This window comes from Sapajus apella, unplaced genomic scaffold (assembly GCF_009761245.1).
Source record: "Sapajus apella isolate SASKATOON/1434 unplaced genomic scaffold, GSC_monkey_1.0 scaffold7, whole genome shotgun sequence".
Classification (NCBI taxonomy): Eukaryota; Metazoa; Chordata; class Mammalia; order Primates; family Cebidae; genus Sapajus; species Sapajus apella.
Window position 1 is genome coordinate 43,178,304 of NW_022436947.1, and position 19,944 is coordinate 43,198,247.

General features: G+C 34.8%; 1 protein-coding gene and 1 long non-coding RNA gene across 10 annotated transcripts in view; one reads left to right on the top strand and one right to left on the bottom strand.

Annotated features, from left to right (window-relative positions):
* CACNA2D1 (calcium voltage-gated channel auxiliary subunit alpha2delta 1) overlaps positions 1–19,944 on the bottom strand; it is a 487,462-nt gene that overhangs the window by 376,493 nt on the left and 91,025 nt on the right. For all 9 annotated transcript variants that reach the window (XM_032276450.1, XM_032276453.1, XM_032276451.1 and 6 more), the window contains exon 3: positions 8,677–8,793. In XM_032276450.1, coding sequence (XP_032132341.1) covers positions 8,677–8,793 — 117 coding nt within the window. The remainder of the gene's footprint in view (positions 1–8,676; positions 8,794–19,944) is intronic.
* LOC116550411 lies at positions 862–19,623 on the top strand. Its single transcript, XR_004268391.1, has 3 exons — positions 862–949; positions 5,155–5,159; positions 19,611–19,623. It is a non-coding gene; the product is annotated as an uncharacterized LOC116550411 (long non-coding RNA).

A 19,944-nucleotide genomic window follows, 5' to 3' on the forward strand; every position in this document is an offset into this window, starting at 1 on the left:
GGAAAGTGCCTAGAAAGGATCTGGACCATAGCAGTCAATAATTGCTAATGATTCATTTCCTCCTTACTAGTAAAACTCCATAAACTCACTCTTCACCATCTAAGTAACCAGCTCATTCACTCATGCCTTTAACTTGTTTTCGCCCAGAACACTTAATTTCTTAAATTTCTGTCCTTTACTACAACTTCTTGTTTCTTCAATGTTCCTTAAAAAATTATACTTTATCCATATAAAAATGTCTACTCCCTTGAAGTCTTATTTCTTGACCATTATCAGAGCCTAACTAACAAAGTTCCCGGTTTCAAATACTTCAACTACTGTAGACAATTCTCAAATATCCTTGATATTACAAAGGATACTTTGCCGATCCTCAATCCTAGATGGATTGAACAGTCTTTTCATTCTATCAGGTTGGTGCAAAAGTAATTGTGGTTTTCTACTCTTCATATTACGCCAAGCCTTGTTAGAGAAAGCTGATTTGATTATGAATATAACTGTTACATTGAAAGGTGGGACTCCATATAAAAAATGCCAACAGAAAAGTGTTTTCTTTCCTCTGCTTCTTTAAAATGCATTTTCTTTAGACCATCTTCTGTAAAATTCACATTAAATCCTGAAAAAGTCTTGACGTAGACATCAATTGGTTGAATATACCTTGTAATTGAGAGTTACCCCAATTTTGTTCAGAGAAGCAATGGCCTAGCTAAGACTGTATTTCTTATCCCCCATTGTAGCTAAAGGTTGTCCAGTGAGATAGACACAGAAGTAACAGAGTGGGATTTCTGAAAATCTCTTGAGCTACCTATGTACATATATCTTATCACAGGAGGAAAAATAAATCCACACTCTGTTTAAATACCCTTTTGTTGGCTTGTCTGTTAATCATATTTGAACACAACATTACGCCTTACAGGTTCCCCAACTTTTCCATTCACTATTGTATGTAAAAGTCTAAGCTTAATGCAAAATTCATTTAAATTCCCATTACTAGATTAGTACTGCTTCAGACTGAGAAATTTCAGATTGGGAATGTGGTAGGGTCTATGTCCACTCTCTGAGTTTTTCCTCCTGATTTCATCTGAACTATATATATTGTTACTCTCTGGGGCTGATGGATATTCAACACTGACTTGTTCCTTTCTTGAGATATTTTCCCAGTTGTATGGGGGTACCCAGGACATTCAATTGCAAAGTCACACTTCTGACTGTCATTTACACCCCAGCCCCTCAGCTCCCATCTGACAGTATATTTCTACCCTCTTTCTGCTAAACTAGCTTTGTTCCTGGCAGGAAGTCTTGTTGGGCCTGACCAGCTCCAAGTCCAAGTCCAAGAGCAGCTCCATATCACACTGCCTTGTTTTGTGTGTAAGTTTGTGCCCATTGATGCCATGTCTCATTGCCCTGTCACCAGGTAAACATGCTAAAAAATAAAAGCCTCAGCACTTCCCTTTTAGCATCCACAGGCATGTATCAAATCCAAATAAATAAAAGTAATCTCAATTTTACAAAACAAATAGTGGATTATCTAATCTCTTCACCACTCAGACTCCAAGGGAAATGTATTAGCTCTCTAAGTAATCTTCTCAAAGACATTTACACTAAGATTAAAGAGAAGGGTAAGCACACTTTTCTCCTGGGAGAAAGCAAATGGCACAATATTTTATACTTTTTTCAAAGGAATTTTTCTCCTGTTCTCTTTAACCTGGATAATGTATGCCCTCCAGATAGATTCTGGATTAATTGCCAAAATAAACACATCCACATAAACACACAATTTTCAGAAAGTTCTTTCAAATTCATATGTAGCTTGGAATCCTTTTTAGAACATGAGGATGTTTTATATTTTCTGATTCTTCTGTGTTAGGAAGGCCCTAGATATTATTCCTCTGTCATTTTACTGACTCATAATCGACTCCTTTCACCTTTTCTTACTTTGCTGTCCCAAATCTTCAACAAGTCCCCATGAACTCCCACAGTCCTTCAGTCTCTACATATAATATCCCTTCTACTTGGCCAAGAGAAAAGTGGTCATCATTGCGACTTCTACATTTTCTCTACCTGCACAATCAACTGTCTTTATTTACCTTTAATAATATTCTTTCTGTCCCAAGTGAAAGATTTCACCATGTTTTCAAAGATAAATTGCATGAACTCGATCTCTCTGTCTGCTTTTTCTGGGATCATCCTTCAACATTCAGACTATTTTTTCTTATTTTCAAATTTCATAGATTTCTTCTTTTCTAGCTATAAGCATGCTTATATGTCCTCCAGTCTCAAAAATAAACAAGAAATAAAAATAGTCTTCAGTAGTACTCCACATTTTCCTTCACTGTCCTACTAAACCTCATGAAAATGCAGACAAATTTCTTGCCAATGTCTCACTGGCCCCCCAGTCTTTAACACTACAGTCTTTATTCCATTCCAATACATTCTACTGAATCTGTCCTCACAGGAGTAGACCAATGGCTTCTAACAGTCAAACACAACGAATTTTTTTATTCTTCTTTGAGTCTCTAAAGAATTTCAGAATACCTTAGTGGATCCCTTTCTCACTTCTTTGGATCAAATTTTTCTTGAGTTTCTTTCTACATTTTTTAGTTAAAATCCCTAGAGATAAAGACCAGAATGATGAATTTTTATAAAATGTTATTGGCACTACTGACAAATAGAAATGATATAGAATGACTGGCCTAAATACTAAAGAAACATTAAAAAAAAAACTTATTTGGTTAAATAACAATAATCTAGTACGTCAAGGAAAACAAAAACAAAACCTACTTTAAAAATCTCCTGAAAACATGTATCATTTTCCCCTTTTTATTATCTAATCATAAGCTCAATATCAAGGTTGAATTAAGAGTTGGAGGATATTACAGTATTTAAAGCTTCAAAATAGATTGTCACAGCTTTAATTAAAGTTACCAGGACAACCAGAAGGAGACAGAATATGCCATAATTGGAAAGTATCACCAGAAAAATTTGTTTATTATAACCTTGATCCTATTTCCTTTGAGCAAAATGCCTAGAGACCTTCATTTACTGAGCAGATCCCCTGGGCTGGGCTGGTTGATGAACAATGAGACCACTGATTTCATTACCTTCATCTCTCAGAAGGTAGCATTGGAGGTTGGATTGCTTTGTTGAAAAGCTCTCTCCTATAAATTGTTCATTAACACTTGCAGATATTTCAGCCTAGTTCAACCTAGTTTATGATACAACTAATTGATACATTATGAAATGCATGTTCATAATACTGTTAAATGATTATATCTTTTCTGTTTCAAAACGTTGTTTGATTTGAGATTGCTTAAGAATAATCCAATGATATTAGTCAGATAATCATTGTAGGGAGCCAGCTCCTGAGATATAGATGTAACAAATGTCAGAAAAATAGTCATTTAGCAGATACATCTTGGAAATAAAATGGTTCAAATTATAAATGTGGGTTTAGTGGGGAAAAAAACTGGATTTTAGATGGAAGTCATAAAGTTGAATTCTACCGCTACCTCATGCTAGCTATACAGTCTTGGGTAAGAACACTGGTCCTCTGAATTTCCTCATTTATAAAATAAGAATGCATAAATGTTTAATGTGTCTACTTCACAGAGTTTCTGTAAGGGCCTAATACATATGAATCATCAGAATCATAACATGATTTTATATAGTAAAAAGACCACGCAGAAAAGCAAAATTGCTATCAATGACATATCAACTAAAATTTTTTGATATCATTTTATCTTTCAGCCCTTCCTAAGGCTGGTAGATGGAGCTGATCAAAAGACCAAAGCACAAAGGAGTATAAAAAAAAGTTGAAATAAGTATAGTCAAACACATAAACAAACACAAGCTATAACATAAGGTAATAAGTTAAATTTGACTTTTTAATCAATAGGCTATAAAAGATAGGATTAACAATTTAATGTTCAAATACATAAAATCTGTGTTGATGCAGGCACATTAACAATTATTGCAGATACTAAAAAAGCAATAATTTTACCAAAAAAAAAAAAAACACTCCAGTTGTTGATTTCCTTTTTTCAAGAGCCTGAATCTAACTGTTAGATTATTTAGTAGGTATATAAGAAAACAAACAGTTACACTTATTTTCTCTTTCAGAGTGTTTACATATATATTTCCAGAGGTATCTGATGTTGACTGAAGAATAATAAAGGTTTTAAAATGTTTCAAACTCAAATACCAATGAAAATAGTTTAAATACCATATATTTTCTTTTATTGAATCATTCTTTTGAAAATGGTTAATTGATACAGGATTCACCGAAAAATTAATCGCCTTCCAGAATATTCTTTCATCTGGAACATCCAACACTTATTCAGTGTGGATGAATAGCAGTTTACAAAATACTACTTAGCCATCATTACTTCCTTGTTATGATTATACGCTTCCTTAGGTCAAAAAATATATTTGTGTAATAAGTGGAAATGCAGATCTTGAAGTCAGACACATCTGAATTTGAATCCTTTCACATTCTTGCTGCTCAAAGTATGGTCTTTTTACCAGGAGCGTAAGCATTACCTGGTAGCTTATGAGAAATGCACTATCTCTATCCTGATCTACTGAATAAAAATCTGCTTCTTAACAAGAGCCCCGGGTGATCTGTATGCATATTAAAATTTGGGAAGCACTGGCAAACATTACTTATTAGATATATTTCCTTGGGTAAGTTTCAAGAACTCTCAAAGTCCCAGTTTCCTCACTGAAAAATGAGACTAATAATGGTGTCTATACCCTAGTATTATTATGAGAAATAATTAGATGATGCTACTTAGTAACCACTCAATGAAGTCTAACTGGTATTAAATTTTATCATCTAACTTAGATTTGTATATTCATGATATTTTCTACTATATTTACCTATAAAATTACATTAGTGTCCCACCCGGAAGAAATAAAGCTCCTTTAATCCAGGCGCCTTCCCTGAGTATAAGCCTAAGACAAAAATAGAAGCAAATTAACAATGCCATTTTGCATACAATGTAGCATATGTTTTTCCATTAGCCTCAAAATATTTCTCTTTCAAATAATTGTTTTCGATTTTTGCATAATCAACGAAGTTAAGCAAGTAATTTATTTTGAAAACAAACATGAATCTGTCTCCCTGAAATCAAATTGACCTATTCTACACTTTATTAGCCATTGTGTCTTCAGTATTTTGTCATCATGTGCTTAAGATGGTCTACAGATCCCTCGAAAGACTCAAATAATGAACCAGGTGTCTTGAGCTTCCATTCCAAATGAGAAATAAGAAAGAGGGTCTCAATAGGATTATATTTTAATCCAAATGAGGCAAGATACACACCAGTTCATTCCACAACCTTTTTTAAGGGACTATGATATCCATATTACCTGCTTCCTACATCCAGAGGAAAAATGTAGACTGATAAAATCAATATGAATAGAATCATTTTCCACTGTCACCTGAATATTAATCACTTCAGTAGATAGCAACATTTTATTAGATATGTTTTTATTACAAACATTTACATAACTAAATGATTAAAAGTGGCATTCTCATCTCCAAAATGGAAAATACAAATGCTTTGAATTTTCTAGTAGTGAAAGTTTATCTTCTTATGAATTACTTGATTATTATTTATTTATTTTTGTTTTTTGATTTTTGAGACAAAGTCTTGCTCTCTTTTACACAGGTGGAGTGCAGTGGCATGATCTCAGTTCACTGCAACCTCCACTTCCCAAGTTCAAGCGGTTCTCCCTGCCTCAGCCTCCAGTGGAGCTGGGATTACAGGCACCTGCCCACCATGTCCAGCTAATATTTATATACTTAGTAGAGACAGGGTTTCACTATGTTGGCCAGGCTGGTCTCGAACTCCTGACTTCAGGTGATCCTCCCATCTCAGACTCCCAAACTGCTGAGATTAGAGGCTTGAGCCACAGGGCCCAGCCTCAGTTACTATTTTTAATTAAATGTTTCAACTTCTAGCAACATGGCATAACAAAAGTTCCAACTGACATACTTGTTACATTACAACAATATCTTGGATATTTGAAGAAGCATAATATAAATATTTAGAAGTACCTGAGAAAGAACAGAAAATTTCTGAGGGCCAAGATATATACAAAACATAGTAAACAAAAAAAAAATCTGAACTCTGAGTGTTAAGCAAACAGGAAATTCAGAGTTGTATTGCAACAAATATCCACAAATGTACTGAAATCTATACAATAAGAGGAACTAGGCTGGGCACAGTGGCTCATGTCTAATCCCAGCACTTTGGGAGACCAAGGCAGTAGGATCACTTGAGCCTAGGAGTTAAAGGCCTGCCTGGGCAATATGGGGAGACCTCATCTCTACAAAAAATTTAAAAACTGGCCAAGTGTGGTGGTGCATGCCTGTAGCCCCAGCTACATGGAAGGCTAGGGTGGGAGGATTGCTTGAGTCCTGCAGGTCAAGGCTGCAGTAAGCAGTGATTTTGCCACTGCTCTCCAGCCTGGGCAATGAAGTGAGACACTGTCTCAAAAAAAAAAAAAAAAAAAAGAGGAGCTAAACTGAAGCTCCAGCATTGTACCTGACAAAAGATCATAAGAAGTTTATGCAAAAATTTTTTAAAGTTTATCAAATGGTACAAAATATTGCTAAATGAGATATACTATTTATAAATAGAAAGACAAAATAAAGATATCAACTCTTCTCAATTTGGTCTGAGTCAATATAATACAAATCAAAATCCCAGTGGACATTTTCCTGGATAATTATATGCTAAATCTAAAATTTAGATAAAAGGTAAAAGTTTAAGAATACTCAAGATCATTCTGAACAACAATATAGTGAGGGACTTGGCCTATGTATTTAGTTTGTTCTCTCGCTGCTAGTAAAGACATACCCCAGATTGGGTAATTTATAAAGTTAAGAGGTTTAATGGACTCACAGTTCCACATGGCTGGGGAGGCCTCACAATCATGGCGGAAGGCAAAGGAGGAGCAAAGTCACATCTTACAAGGCAGCAGGCAAGATAACACGTGTAGAGGAACTCACCTTTATAAAACCATCAGATCTCATGAGACTTACTATCATGAGAGCAGTATGGGAAAGACTCACCCCCATGATTCAATTATGTCTCACCATGTTCCTCCCACAACACATGGGAATTATGGGAGGTACAATTCAAGATGAGATTTGGGTGGGGACACACAGCCAAACCACATCAGCCTGTGCGATATTGAGCTTGACAACTGGAGTTCACGAGAGGAAGGCAAGTTATTTAATAAATGCCATGAAAAAATTTAGTGGAAAAAATAATTTGAAATGCAGCCTAAAATTATATAGTCATATAACTTACAAGTAGACTAAATACATAAATGCAAAAGACAAAGTTTAGAATCATGTAGAATAAAATATATTAAATTATGTGTATAACCCCAGGGTAGGCAAAGATTTCTCTAAAAAAAAAACACTCCACAAAGCTAATAATTAAAAGAGAAGTTAACCTGCATTAAATTAAGAATTTATCTTGTCAAAATCACAACAGAGGCAATGGACAAGGCACAAACTAGAACAAAGATGTTTACATCATTTAGAACTAAAATGAATTAGCATCAGGAATATATACCCTAAAGATCGATTTTTTAAATGTGCAAAAAAATTCACTGAAGAGGAAACAAGAAAGGTGAATGAATATACAGCAAGATGTCTCCCTCATTAGTAACAAGCAGAGGTACCATTTTATAACCATTCGACTGCCTTTAATTAAGAAGTATAACACTTCCACATATCAGCCAGAATATGGATCGATGTGGGCTCATATATAGCTAGTGAAGGTCTGAATTCATACACTTATTTTGGAAAACAATTGTCATACTTTTATAAAGCTGATTCTGTGAACACACTATAATCTGGCAATTCTATTCTCCTGTATTAACCCTACAGATATTCTTGCACATGAGTACTAGAAGACTTGTTCAAGAAAATTCAGCAGCACTACTCATTAATAGCATCCTTCTGGAAACAATCCAAATCATAAGTTACCCACAGAGATTAAATGAAGAAATTGAGATACATCCTCAGAAAATAATATTTAACTGAATAAAATGAATTAAATCTAAGTGCAAACATACACATAAATCATATAAACATGTTGGTGGAGAAAACCAAGTAGCTGAAGACTACATACAGTGTGATATGAATTTGATAATGCTAAAAAGTAAGCAAACTAAAAAATAACTTAGTTTAGTAAAGCATTTTTGTGGGGCACAACTTTTTTTTTCTTTTTAGAAGAAAAATGACTACTGGAATGTCTAGCATTTTGGCCACCTCTAGCAGAGAGGAAGGGTGATGGAATAAGAGACTATAAAATTAAAGATGATGATCATATTCTCGGTTTTATGTTGTGTAATAGACTTAAAGATGTTCAATTTATTATTATGTATCATGATGTACATATGTATAAATATACATACAAGCAATTAAACATACATTATTAAAAATAACAGTAATATAAAAATAAATAATTAGAAATAAACTGATTATTTAGGGTTCACAAAGAAACCATGATATCTCATCATTTATCAACATATCAGATGAACACAGTTACTAAGAAAAAGGAAGCATACCAAAGAAGCCCCTCAACACGGCATGAAAAATAAACAATAGATAAGTAATAAAAAATAATAAAATGAGCAGATCTGATTTAAACTCACCACCAGGGCTTTAGATCTGTTGCTTAGAAGTTTCTCAATATCCCTGGCTGCAATTTCTACCAGCTGGCGTGCATTATTTGGTTCCACAGTATACAAATCTTGATATTTCTCATAAATCTGTGTGAAAGAAAAAAAAACTGGTAAGAACAATAATTACTTATTTGGCTTACAGGTTCCCATTAGAATGTATTTAAAACTATAACAACTGATTAGAAACGCCACCGTGTTCTTTCTTTATCTTGATCTCTTTGGACTTTGAGTGTGTCAGGAAAAAAGACATATAAATATAAATTTGCTCTAAGCCCATCAGATTGCCAAAATAGAGGTTAATAGGCTGTAAAACATCTTGTACCACAATGGTTTGTATATGCAATATTGAGGCATGGTGCTGTACTCTCCAATCTCGAAACTGAGTTTTATCTGTCATCAGCATCGTAAGACAAAGGGTAGCCATCCTAGACAACAGAAGGCAAAGTGGGACATGGAAGGTCAAACCCGGAGGATGAGTGTGGAAGACAAAGGTAGGAGGAAGGGTTGTGTGCTATGGAATGGAGAGAGACAGAGTGAGAGAGAGAGAGAGAGAGAGAGAGACAGAGGGAGACAATATAAAGCCCCTGCTAATGTTCATCTAGTTAAGAAGAGGAGCTTTAGAGACAGTCCACTGTAGAGGAGATGAAGGCCATTAAGGTTTTGGTTAGAACTGTAATGGTGTATTTATTTTTTATCATCAAAGTAAATGTTGCTGTTGGCTGTTAATCACTGAATTAAACTAGAATGAAATTAAGCTAAGTGGCAAAAGAAAAATTTGATTACCTTTCTGGCTCACCTTAGTGTCTATGGAAGGATTTCCCCAGAGTGGCATAAGCTACACCTGTCTTACACAGCCTGTACACTCTCAGCAAGAGAGGAAGAATTAAAGAAAGGGGGGTTAGAGGAGAAGCAGTCACAGTGCTTGTGGCTGGAGGGCTGAGCTGAGAAGGAAATCCCTTATGCATCCAACAGATGGGGTGTACATGCATGACTAAACCATCTTTGAAAGCCAGGACCTGGCAGGTTTTCACTGTCTTATGAGAAGTGAATCCAGGCACATACAGGAACCAGTTCAACCCTGCTTTTTTCTGGCACAACTCCAGCGTGATGCTTTACTACCAACAGGTTCTACAGCCTGGTCCCAGCTGGGCACTGATAACACTGGTGAATTCTGGCTTCAAATGGACACAGACACATACTACCATTTATTGACCACAGAGCATATTCATTTTACATGGACTTATAATTTTTTATTTGAAATTAAAATTAATATTTTGTAAAGATTTAAATCCATTTTTACTCCTAAAATTGACTTATTCACACTATGAGGTTTTTCAATACTCATGTGAACTTTGAACTTGTAGGTTTTCACTCAAAGTATTCAAGGCACATTAATTTCGTGATAAAATCTCCATATTTGGAATCATCCAGGAGTCCTGCATTTTACTGGATGGCTTACACTTTCTGCTAAGAGGTAGATTATTGAGATCTGTTTTAAATACCCATGTCATCTATGAAGAACTTCATCCAATACAAAGCTTTCTCTTTCATTTCAGACTAAGATAAGATTCAGGAACATCGATTAATTGATTTGGGGTACAAATAGATAAACCTCAACATCACTTTAATTGATCCAGGATATGTAGTTCTTTGCAGTAAAACCAACAGAGTTAATTGGTATGAAATGTAATGTGCTTTATACCCTTAATATCTTGTTCATTTCTTAATGCACTCTAACCTCCTTCCTGTGGTATAGGGAATACAATGCTTCATAGTTGGAGATTAGTTCAGAAGTGCAATCTACACTTCAGGTAATGTCATTTATTAAGTCTCTACATACATGTGCCAGACGTATTAATTACTTGGTGCTTTAAAAAATAAATAGATTATGAATCAGCACAAACTATTTATTTCAAGTATATAAATATCTTTTCAAATATATAAATTATATTCTCTCAAATTTTCCTTTTAGGATAATTTTTAAATATATAACAATTAAAAACAAGATCTAACTCACAAATAAATGTAAAATAAATTAAGACAAGAAGCTTAAGTCTAGAACCCCTAGTGTAAATATCTGGCTGTATTATTTTATATATAAAACCACAATTGAAATGCTTTCTCTGGTAATAAAAATAAATTAAATTTATATAACTGTCCATCAAAAAACTAGCTCTTGCTTCTGGTTCCAAAGACTACAATCATCTTTGTTGTCATGAGAGCTATTGTAAAGCTCTCCTTATATACATTTAGTAAATAATTTTCATAGCAGAAGGTTTCATATGGATTTTTATGTATGGATCATGTAATATATTTTCATAATATGTATATATTTCTGTTTCCATCACTAAAATAAGACCTATTTCTATAATACTTCCTATATTAATATTTCAAACACATCTTAAAGTACCTTTTCCTCTTCTTCAGTTTACATTTTTGTAAATAATTATCTGTTTTGCCATTTCATCCAATTTCTTTCTCAAAGGAAAAACAGCATGGTGGAAATAACGGGAGTTTTTGGCACCAGAGTTACATTTGAATTATGTCAATTCTTTACCTGCTGTGCAATACTGGCCTTTCTTTTTTCCTCGACTAGAAAGAATGCAGCATATAGAGAGACTTCAAAACAGGATGCTTTTTCTCCTGATAGACTCATATGCTTTGGTTTTCCTACAGTTCAACTTCCGCTCCCACCCTGACATAAGTCTTGACAAAAAGCATACTTACCACCTGTGTATTCTCCCTTTCTACAATCTTAACCAACTGGCTTTAATGTACTTTCATTGTAACACTCAAAGACCAAGTTTCTCTGTGATGACAACATAGATTATGGTTTGTGAGATAGGCAGAAAAACCAGAATCAATGTTCTAAATATCTTTGTTCTAATTAACATAACGTATGCTAATTATCTGTGTTAACATAATCTATGTTTTAAGTCACTTTACTCTAATTAAGTCCACAGTTCCACAGGATAATCATCACAATTATACGTTTTTAAATAACTTCAAATGTAATATCTAAAAAGTGATATTAATCATTGATATAATTGCTTAACAAAATTCCTAAAGAAACCTCTTGGAAGTCATAATACAGATGCCCCAGAAATATTTACTCAAAACTAAATATGCTTCCAAGCTTTTAGATGACCTAAGATTTTTAAGAATTTTTATTAAAAAAAAATTTTTTTAGAGACAGGTCTCACAATATTGCCCAGGCTGGGGTGCAATGGCTATTCAAAGAGGCAATCATCCTAGCACTTCTGGCCTCAGGTGATCCTCCCAGGTCAGCCTCCCAAGTAGCTGGCACTACAGGTGCATGCCACTGCACACAGCTAGAAGATTATTATTAACGATCAGTTTTAGGCAGCTATTCTACATCACTTTTAGGTGTTTCACACATATATTATTTATTCATTTTAAGAAATATATAATATACATGTAATTAACCACTGTATTAGTGAGAACAATGGGATGCACGCTTTAGAGTATCTGGAGGGAGGCTGAATCATATTTCACCGTAAAAGAGCAAACCAGTGACAATGACCAGAGCAGCCAAAGGTGAATGGTAAGGTGGCGTATTCAGGCAAAGTGAGTCTGCAACGCCACTCTGTGCCCTGAATCTTCCTTGGCTTCGGCAGGATGTGGAAATTTAGGAAAGCCCTTTGAAATGAGCAAGAAAGGAACAAGGGTCAGTATGTCTGCTAGGAGACAGGCTCAGTTCAGGATCAAAGAAATTCTACTGCAGAGGCTGAGAAATGGACAGTGGGAAGCAGAGGCCCAGCTGAAGGAAGATGGTAAAGAACCACCGAAACAGGTTGAGAAGATTGGCCAAGTTCTAAGCAGCAGTCAAGTTCCATATCTATGTCAAGAGAATAAAAACAAGCAAATACACCAGACATTGTCACATAAATTTCTCCCTGCGCCCAAGCACTGAGAAGTAAAGTCAAGAACATTAGAGAAAATTGAAAAAGAGTTAGAACTTACTAAATCCTTAGTTAACCACAAAAGGCTGGTTTGATTTGAAAGAGGTCACTTGACCTTCAAGTGATATGATTAATTTTTCCCTCCTAGGAAAGAGAATGGCAGCTCATATGCAAGTAAAGTTCCCTGAAAAGAAACAGTCAAATTTTTGCATATTAAATCTTAGGTATGTAAATTTTGACAACCCCATCTCCCAATACTTGCACGTGTACTTTCCTTCCATGGAAATTGTCTTGGACAAGCAATTAAATTTCTGCCATAAACACAGGCATCTTCCTGAGGGAAGTTTTCCCTTTGACAGTCCCTGATGAAATAGGAACTCCCTTACACATGGCTAGAAATATTCTAATGTATGGCCTTATCCTTGACTTCTAACCAATTGCATCAGGACTTATATCAGACCTGGAAGCAGTTAACTCCTGAGTCAATGGCATGCAAAGAGCCAGATACAAAAGACTTGTATATCTTTAAAAAAATGCACTGAGTTAATCAGATGCTCTCACCACAGGATGACAGTTGGAAGAAATAGTATGGATCAAGTTTTAAGTAGAATTGGAACTGAAAAGACTAGTGGTAGAAAAGCAGTATTCAGACCTACTGAGCAATAGAGGTGGTGGCTGTGATAGACAAAATAATTGCTCCCCAAACATCCATATCCTGATCCCCAGAACCTGTTAATATGTTGTTACATAGCAAAAAGGAATTAAGTTTGCAGATGGAATTAAATTTACCAATCAGCTGGCGTTAGAAGAAGATTATCTTAGATAGTCAGAGTTAGTCAATGGAATCACAAAGGTCCTTAAAAATGGAAGAGGAAGATGTGACTAAGGAAGAGTAAACCAGAGACATGGCAGCATGAGAATAAATCAGGTCAACACTGCTGGCTTTGAAGACCAAGGGAAGGAGAAATGAGCCACAGAAAAGACTTCTCATCACTGGAATTGTAAGATAATAAAACTGCCTTGTTTTAAGCCAGTAAGCTTTTAGTTATCTGTCACCATGGCAATAGAAGACTAACATAATGAGTTAGCTGTGAAGAACTCCAACAGAGAGTCAACGATAACAGCTTCTGAGGCTGCCTTGCCTCTGATCTGCCCTTCCTTTGATCAAACAATTTTCTAAATACCTTGAGTATTTGCTGAAAGCCAGGCTCCTCCTGAGTTCACTTAAATTCACTATTTTTTTTTTTTTAATAGGGAGGATCTCACTATGTTGTCCAGGCTGGTTTTCAACTCTTGGGCTCAAGCAATCCTCCTTCCTTGGCCTCCCAAACTGCTGGGATTAGAGGAGTAAACTGCAGCACCCAGCCTATTTTTTTTAATGGGTAGGTCTACAATAAACTTACTAAGTGATTCACTGTTCCTAAAATGAAATATTCTAACAGAACCCCATGTCTGAAGCTGCGATTAACAGTATGCATTATTTTGCATTTTCATTACATTCATCATTAGATTCTGATGAATATGAAAGATAAGCTCCATTGTGAGCAATGTACAATTTCCATTAGGCTTCAGGAATTAATGAAAATAGTTCAAGGATACCCATTATTACCTTCACAATTGTGTGAGGTTCTAAGAAGAAAGATGACAGAAAAGCTAAAAATATCAAAATGGACATGCATACACTGTATAAAACTGTAAGCAAATTGGATAAATAAATGTCATCCCACCTCAAAATAATAAGTGGGATTAAAAGAAAATGTTGCCTTATATTTCCCACCATCATTATAATTCCACTGTCTATTGGATAACAGGAATAAATTCAATATCTTCAATACAAATGCAGGCAGGAAAAGAGATTCCTTGTCACCTCTGCTGCTTCAGATACCCACAAAATCAATTTCACTTAATTTTACTTGAATTTTACAATGTGGGATGGTTTGTCTGTGGGTTATACTTTTTTTTCCTTTATTAAGTACTCCTTAGGCTTTTGAACTACTTGTTCCCTAGCAACTGAGAATGTCTTCTTTCTAAAAGGTGTATTAACACAAAAGAATGATATAATGTACTTTCTTGGTCACTTTCAAGGATCGAAATTCCCTTAACTAAAGAAATACTAGAGCAGTAAATATATATATCTTTTTTCTTTATTTATTGTAAGTCTCATCATCATCTAAGCTGGCTATCACATAGAAATGTTGAGAAATGTGAATATTCCTTCATCTAAGGTAAAGAGTAACTAGTGACTGTAGATCTGAACTGATGTTAGAATATACTTTAACAACAAAGACAATAAAAACAAAACCTCCTTTTCTCCTATGGAAATTAGCTAAGTTTTAACACAATGAATTTTGCCATAAAAATTATGTAATCATTTCTAATTAGTTCCTGATCTCTTCAACCTCTTCCTTCCCTTTGATTAAAATAATAAATGATGTAATCTCCTAAATAAAAGTCAAGCTTTTAAAATGTCTTAGTCTTTAGCATATTGTCAATTGTGTTTAGTGCTGCTGGGTAAAGAACTGATGCAAATACCAACTGCTAAAATATATTAATTCAACTTAGTGTGTATGCATTTATAAAGCTATAGGTAATCATTTTACAAGATGCATAACACTGTATTAATGTCATTTTTAAAAATCACATTTGGGTCAGGTGCAGTGTGGCTCATGCCTGTAATCCCAGCAATTTGGGAGGCAGAGGTGGGTGGATCACAAGATCAGGAGTTCAAAACCAGCCTGCCCAAGATGGTGAAACCTCGTGTCTATTAAAAATACAAAAATTAGGCGGTATGGTGGTAGGCACCTGTAATTCCAGCCACTCAGGAGGCTGAGACAGAGAACTGCTTGAACCTGGGAGCCAGAGGTTGCAGTGAGCCGAGATGGCACCACTGCACTCCAGTATGGGTGACACAGCAAGACTCTGTCTCAAAAAAAAATAAAATCACATTTGATTCTCTGCATCTTCACTCTGAGTAAATTATAGTCTTATTTTTCTTTTCCCTATAACCCACCTTTTTGAATTGGGACACTACCTTTGAAAATGTTATGACTTGATATTTCTGTTTTGCTACTTTTAAGCATATGCAAACATCTAACATATATAATTTATATAAGTGTTATGTTTATTGTGTGTCTTCTATTCCCCTTCACTAGAAGGTGAATTTCAAAAAGACAAAGATTTTTGTCTGTTTTGGTCGCTGGTACATGCCTAGTGCATAGCACAGTGCCTGGCACAATCAATACTGATTGAATAAATTAGTGAATGGATATTGATTCTGTATCAGTCTTTGCTGGGAATGTGAATAATGATTTATAACAACTTACTCCCTGTATTTTAAAATCAATATTTATTTTAAACCTAAAAAAATAACATGGCTAAGTAAGGTGCCATGCAGTTACATAGCAGACTACAATACAACACCAATTCAATAATTAAATTCCAACAATGGAATAAATACACAAAATAAGGTAATGATCAGTGTGAGGAAGAATATGAGTGTTCCAATGAAGAGATACAGAAATGTATGCTATCAGAATTCAGAGGAAAGTAAGATCACATAGGCTGCAATAGTCACATAAATGAAACTACAGCCACATCAAACATTTTGGAGGAAACATTATTCAATAAGGGATGAAAAAGATCAGAATGTGTGTAATACAAGGACTTATAGGAAAATAAAGAATGAAAGGCAAATTGAGACATGATTATGAAGAGCAATACAAATCAGGATATTGTTTTATGCCTTATTCTACAGTCTACTGCAATCTATTTTAGACTAGTAAACTGCCTAGCTCAGAACTTCTAGTGACTATCACAACAATTAGTACATAGGAAGAATCTGAATTACAAATTTGTTTACTATAAATACAATCCAAACTTATATATACACACACATACAATTATATACATACCACATACATATGTACACACATATAAATACATAATTCAGTCATATCCCCAAATTTATAGCACATACTTTTCTTTCTTTTTCTTTTCTTTTCTTTTCTTTTCTTCTTTTTTTTGAGACCAAGTCTTGCTCTGTTGCCTAGGCTGGAGTAGAATTGTGCAATCTCAGCTCACTGCAACCTCTGCCTCCCAGGTTAAAGCGATTCTCCTGACTCAGCCTCCTGAGTAGCTGAGATTACAGGTGCACACCACCACACCTGGCTAATTTTTGTATTTTTAGTAGAGACGGAATGTCACCATGTTGACCAGGATGGTCTTGATCTCCTGACCTGGTGATCCACCAGCCTCCACCTCCCAAAACGCTGGGATTACAGGTGTGAGCCACCGCACCTGGCCTATAGTGCATACTTTTCCAACGATAACTATATCAAACTGGCATTGTAATACCAAACTCAAGAGTCTCCCTAGCCACTCTATTCTTTCTATTTGCTATGATACAGCTTCTTAGCTAGGACTATAACATTTCAAATGGGGCATTATCTTTAGAAGGATATTTAAGAAGAATGAAGTCACAATTGGCGAGCCTTCCAGAGCACACACTGCTACTTGCCCTAGCTCCTATTAACAAGATGATGGTGACACTTCTGAACAATATAGCAAAGATGTCAGAAGGAAAGGAACAAGTGACAATCGCAAACATGCCACTTAATTTTCTTCATATTATACATAGGAATGGGTGATTATATTTAACTAGAAATGCAGGTTGTCCCTAGAACAGAAAAACCAAACTATAACAAAGACTCAAGTCAGTACGAAAAACATTTACAGTAAGAATTTTTCAGTTTTTAGGATAAAAGCACTTGACACAAAAGGTAAATTATAAGTTCATGTTTAAGAACACTTAGATCCAAAACAAGGAAAATATTGAGATACATAAATAACAGAAACTCGCTACTTGTTTTTTGTTGGTTTTTAACTCCAGAGATGATTTATTAACCTAGCCTTTCTTTTTCCATATTTGAAGCTATATACAAATTGTGAATTAAGCATATATTTTGACCAGAAAATTCATATGCAATTAAAAGTGAAAAAGATCATACTAGATTCCATTAAAACTAAATTTAAAAATAATTAACCAAAGGCTGAATGAGCTGCCTGTTTAATGTCTCTAACCCGAAACGACCTAAATTCATTTCACTGCCAATAAAAGAATTTTTAAAAAGCAGCCAGTTTAATTTGCCCATAACTGTCATACTTTATTAACAAATGGGTTTTCTAAAGCAAAACTGATACCTACCAATGCTGATATACAATTTGACAAATTTATATTCCTTTAAAGAATTTCATACACTCAGATTCTTCCGTTCTTCTGGAGCAGTTTTTCAACCTTTGTATAATTGACATTTCACAGATAATTCTCTGTTGTGAAGAGATGTCTCATGCCTTGTAGGATGTTTAAAAGCCTCACTGGCCTCTATGCCAAGAGTATGCAAGTAGCAACCGCCCCATGCCTCAAGTTATGATAATCACAAGTATTTCCATACCATCCCATGCCCCGAGTTATGATAATCACAAGTCTTTTCAAACATTTCCAAGTGTATTCCAGGGCACAAAACAGCCTCTGGCTGAGAACCACTGCACTAAATATATATTTAGAGAAACAATAAATAATAGCATATCCCTCAAGTACTAGCACACTTCAGAAAACGTTAATTAAGGGCTGAAATAGAATGGTAAGATAAAAGAAAAGACATTTTAATATCTGTTGAGAAAATATGGAAAGTCACCCTAAAATTAGAAATCCCCTGAGTTTATTCTGTGTCTTTGAAAATGAATGTAATTAACCACTGTTTAAACAAAAATACCTTCTTACTGAAAAATCTCCAGCACAGCAGCGAGGGGCGGGGAGGATGGTGGTGAAGGGAATCCATGCTCTCTGCGTTCTATATAGTGCTATATTCTGCAGTCAAAATAGATTTCTTTCTTCTTAGGACAAACAGAGCAAATCCAGGAGTGTAAGATAATCTTAAATTGCCTACATCATTATGGTGCTGATATAGTTACAGCACTTAATTGTTGAGGGAAGTAAGGCAACTCTGAATAAAAGCAAAACATAGGGAATTAATAATAAATAGCTATATTTGTTAATTTAAAGGAAGAAAGCATATAACTTCTTTAAAATTTTATATTGTCTTTAACCCTCAAAACAATTCTGTGAGAAAGGGAGAATGTTTTTACTGATCTCATTTGACAAGTGGGTAAAGGGAATTCTAGTATCTGATATTCTAATACGGCTTCTTTGCCGGACTTGAAGATTTCCAATCCTTCTTGTTGCCTGCGCATCTTGCTGATTCCCTATCACCAATGATTAATTGTGTTCTGTTTTTGAGTATGTCCCTTTGTACATATATTAAACTCTCCACCACCTAGAAAATGAATATCCTATTTACATGAGATGACGTGACCACAATGTCAAAGAATAAGCATTAGCTTGAATTACTAATGAAAATAAATCCTTCACTCAGAACGCTTAAATACTACCTTAATTGAGAGTGTTGAATGTTCAATATTTACACACATTTCATATTTACATCTTTGAGGAGCATATCAAAATGTAAAGGTATTGGTTTTGAAACTTACACTTAAGAAATCATAACAATAAATTAAAAGCCAGGAAGTTCTATGGCGACGCCACTGCAGAATGAGTCTACCTTCAAAAATAAGCTTCCAGGAAAACTTTAATCCACACATTATTCTAAATATTTTTGTAGATTTCTATCCTAAAATTTTAGAAATTCAGATAGTTTACCTTTAGGAAGAAAGCTTCATAACAACAATGTGACATGCATCATTTCAAATGGCAATGGTAAACATTTCATGAACTTTAAAACACTGTTTTCATGAATATCAGGACTATTTGATTTTTTTTTAATTATCTATTAATAAATATGTGATGATCAGCCTTGCCATTTGCCAGTGCGGTAGCTAAAGGACTGTGTGTGTATATGTGCGTGTGCACGCATGTGTGTGTGTTTAGAAATAATAAAATGTATTTCAAAACATTCTATAACTCAGATTGCTAAAAATACAATGTTTTTCTAAATTTGGGAATTTTTTCCCTATTTTTCTGTTTATAATGTTTTAAATGTGTAAATACAGCTTCCATCTCTGTTAATATAGCTTTAATATATTGTTATATACTCAGATAATAACACATGTGAGTGAAGACTGCTCTTGTCCTCCACTATTGGTTCTGCCCTCTTCCCTGTGACAGAATTTTAGTGGGACAGATGGCTGCTCAGAAAAAGCCTCCACTTCTCTGACACCTTTTGAGTTAGATGTGACCATGTGACTAAGTTCTAACCACAAATGTCTTACTCTTAAATGACTGAATATCTTCTCTCCAAAT